Here is a 3,737-nt window from a genome sequence, read left to right as displayed (position 1 = left end):
ACTGAATTTGTAAATTGCCTACCCGATTTGATAGGATTTATTATTGCCATAAACAGACCCAGTTTTTGTGTTATGTTTAGAGAACTAACAGCTCTTCTTTTTTCCTCTCTCCCTCTCTCTTTCCTGTTCCAAATTTGATTCTTTACTATTTTATGTCATCAGATATTCTATATATTGAGAATACCGGGCAAGATATAAATTGATCTTACTCAGCCCCAGTGTTACTAGGATGATTTTGAAATCTCTGCTGGGTAATAAGTTAGTGTTAACTTAGAAATAACATGTCCTGGGTTCATTTCCATATTTAGCCATGTTTCTCAATGGCTTATTGTTTCATACTGTTGATACCTTAACTGCTATTTGTGTAATGATTATGGTTACTCTCCAGTATGTATTTAAAATTCTCTTCCTTCTGTCACATTCGAAATGACACTTTTGTAACTCCTTGGGAGATCACTGGATAGAGGAGAGAGAACATGCCTAAGGCTTTTATGGATCTCACAGTTCACCTTTTCTGGAAGAGAAAGTTTCCTAACTCGTTTTCTTGGCTTCATGAGAGGAAGTGAGGGGAACATGTGAGCCTGGGAAATGGCCAGAGCTTTTAACACTTCACTTAACCACGGCTCAGCCTGATTTCAAATGCAGCTAGTCTATCTCCTTTGAAAAACTTTTTCCTGGCTGGGAAGCTTCTGTTTGTGTTTCACTGCAGATGTTTCCTGTCCTGTTACATACCTCTTCTGCTGTCACCATGGCTATCACATTGACTCCTTCCTCCCACACCATTTGCCAGAAATCGTGGCATGTTTGTGGCAACGGTCCTTGTGTAGCTATATAGTGCCATTCTTCTCCACCTACTGTCACCTAGGAAAGAGAGAGAGAGAAATTACTTTCATAACTGCACAACTCTCCTATGGGTGCTTATAACATGCTGAGCTGATCTACCCATCTTTGCTCTTCTTAAGGCCGGACACCAAATAAAGTTTAGGTTTCTATCTATTAGTTCAAAGTAGAAGTTCAATATATTAACAATATTTAAGTAATTGGACTGTTCTTAGCCTAACTTTGATGGAAACAGCACATTTGAAAACAAAACAAACAAAATACAACCTAGGCCCAGAAGAAAAGTGTCAGTCTAGAAATGAGGCAACTTCTTGTTTCTGGTTCTCCTATGAAATATTGTCTCCTGGTCATTCCCTCCCCATTCTAATATTTTTCTGCATAAATTTTCTGATAAAAAAATTGGTCTGTTTATGTCACCTATAGTCACCATTCTACAACTCTTATTCTGTATCTATAAATGCATCTGTATGAAGTTTCCAGCAGCCTACGTTCCATCTGATAATGTACATTTATTTCCCAGAGATGAAAAATTCAGCACTTGTATGTCTCAGTCAATTTTAAAAAAGGGAGAGCTCAGAGATGGTATGTTGATGGTGGTAAAAAAAAAAAGTAAGCATGTTGATAACTGAGATTAGTTAATACATATGGATAGAATATTTGTAATTTCAGCAACCTGGACAAACAAAGTATAAAAAAAGGCAGGCAACCCAACCAAGACTGGCAGAGGAGTAGGATAACTCTTATCAGAATATTAAGGGAGGTCAGCTTTGGTTAGAATTCAAAGGCCCGTTTTCAACTTCCCAGAACAAGGAATAAAACTCCATAAAGAGTCAAGAGTGAAAGAATGGCCTGGTACGTGGAAGAATAATATCATCCTGACTGCACCATATTAGATATTGGTAACTGGGAGAAAATCACTTGCTGTGTGAATGAGGCGGGGGAAAAAAACTGCAGATGGAGTTTCACCTTCTGAGTAAAAGAACATCTGCTTGGCTTCTGCCTCAGCCACTTGGAGTGCAGGAAAAAAAATGTACTGGCAACACACAGAGTTGTATATGACTACAGATCAGCACATGCCCCGACATGTGCTACAGAACAATGTGTTTATGTCCAATACTGATATACCAGATGAAATATGAGGTTTTAAAACTGACTAGGGAGAATTCTTCTTGGCCCTTGCCACCTGATGGGGTGAAATTATGCCTTCCCAAACAATTTCTCCTCCCATAGATAGATGAAAAATGTTCCATTCGGTAATCAGTCATCCAAGCTAAGGCAGATTGTGCCAAAAGTACCCAATATCTTCTAGCCACCAGGTCTTTTGGCAGAAATCTGATAGGATTCTGATTTAGAAGGCTTTTAACTCAACAGGGGGTTTTAGTATTGCAAATTATGACCAAACAGCTCTTGGAACTCAAGAGAAATGTCTTGCAGGAAGTATAGTTAGCGCTAAAAATTATTTGGACCAAAATGAAAAGTTATCATTACAAACAGATGTAATTCATTTTTTTTTAAAAAAAGCAACAAATATGGAATGATTTTCTTCTAAACTTTTTTATTGTAGAAATGATTTTCAGTGTCACTATCAGTTACATCATAAGGCCAAGAGATTTGCTTTGAAAACGTTGCCCTAGCCATCTTCTTAGGTTTCATGCAGGGTTGTTTTGAAAATACAGGAGGGTAATAAAAGCCATAAACATTGCCTTAAACCAACTTCTTTTGCAAATATTCAGCAGTTTCAGATTCAGATTGCAGAATAAAACCAAGAATAAAGCCAAGTCAGGCTCGAAGGATGATCTGGATTATAATCTAAGATCAACTAAAGATGCCAGTTATTTCACCTATCCATGGATTTCTATATACAGGTGCACTGGCAGCTCACATAAAACTTGTTAAAACAATTATAAATTTGAGATCAAATAAGAACATGAAAATACTTAAAGCTGACTTTGCAAAAGTAATAAGGCCTTTTAATAGCAGAAATGAAAACAACAGAAATAAAATTAAAGAACTGCCATCAGAGTCTGAAGAAATAAAAATGTTCTATGTCTGGCAACAACAACAACAAACCAGAATAGGTTGCACAAGAGAAACTCTGGGAAGGGGCCATCATGGAGTCAACCAACTAGGAAGCAATCACCCCTAAAGCTCAAACTTTTAAGAGCATAAGGCAGAAACCTTCAAAAAGACTAAATCTATAGAATACATTTTAGGCCTATTCCAAATAAAGATACGAATTTACATTACAGAAAGCCTACTTGTACTAGTGTGCTCCTAGATATTTAATGAAATACAATCCAGGTAACATCACTGATTCTCGAATTTTCCCTTCCACAGTCTCATTCACTGCCCTGAAGCAATCACTGTCTTCCCCCACATAAATTAGGGATATACCGGTAGCAACAAAATCATTTGTCTGTTTTGCTCAAAAATACATTTTGCTGATTTTAATAGTACAATCTTGAGTATCTAGGAGTGGGGCCCAAATGAAGCCAAGTGATTACTCCTCAAAGTAATTCAACTTCTATTAGCCACAATTCTTTCCCCCATCATTACCTTTATGTGTGATGCATTGATGTAGCCTGTATTGTTTTCTTTGGTGGGTACCAGCTCCACTCGGTTCTCTTCATATGGAATGACTTCTCTGACACGATTACGCTCAATGTTCTCAGGGAGAATGGCAGTGGTGAAAATTCCGTCTGCCTTCTTCTTTGGAATCTGCTCATATTCGGTGAACACCATCCCCTCTTCCAGTTTCCTCCTCAAGGTTTTGCACTACCATTTTCCATTAAAGATATAAATGAAAAGAGAGTGTTTGTCTACAAGGCTGTTCCAACTTATTCCAATTTGCTCTTCCTTACTTTAATTTATCCTCATACAGTTGTTTGAGGATATAT

General features: G+C 37.5%; 1 protein-coding gene across 1 annotated transcript; it reads right to left on the bottom strand.

The window, feature by feature from the left end:
* Positions 1-732: 732 nt before the first annotated feature.
* Positions 733-3,603, bottom strand: LOC107301681 (tyrosine-protein phosphatase non-receptor type 14-like; the record flags this gene model as incomplete). The annotated part of the gene is made up of 2 exons (XM_015830870.1): positions 3,397-3,603; positions 733-861 (listed from the first exon to the last, which is right to left on the bottom strand). Coding segments are annotated over exons 1-2 (315 nt in total), but the record flags the coding sequence as incomplete, so codon positions are not given.
* Positions 3,604-3,737: the final 134 nt, after the last annotated feature.

The sequence above is a fragment of the Protobothrops mucrosquamatus genome, unplaced genomic scaffold (assembly GCF_001527695.2).
Source record: "Protobothrops mucrosquamatus isolate PMUCROS unplaced genomic scaffold, P.Mucros_1.0 scaffold15550, whole genome shotgun sequence".
Taxonomy (NCBI): Eukaryota; Metazoa; Chordata; class Lepidosauria; order Squamata; family Viperidae; genus Protobothrops; species Protobothrops mucrosquamatus.
The sequence above is the reverse complement of the archived record's forward strand: the minus strand, read 5'-3'. Positions and strand labels throughout refer to the sequence as shown.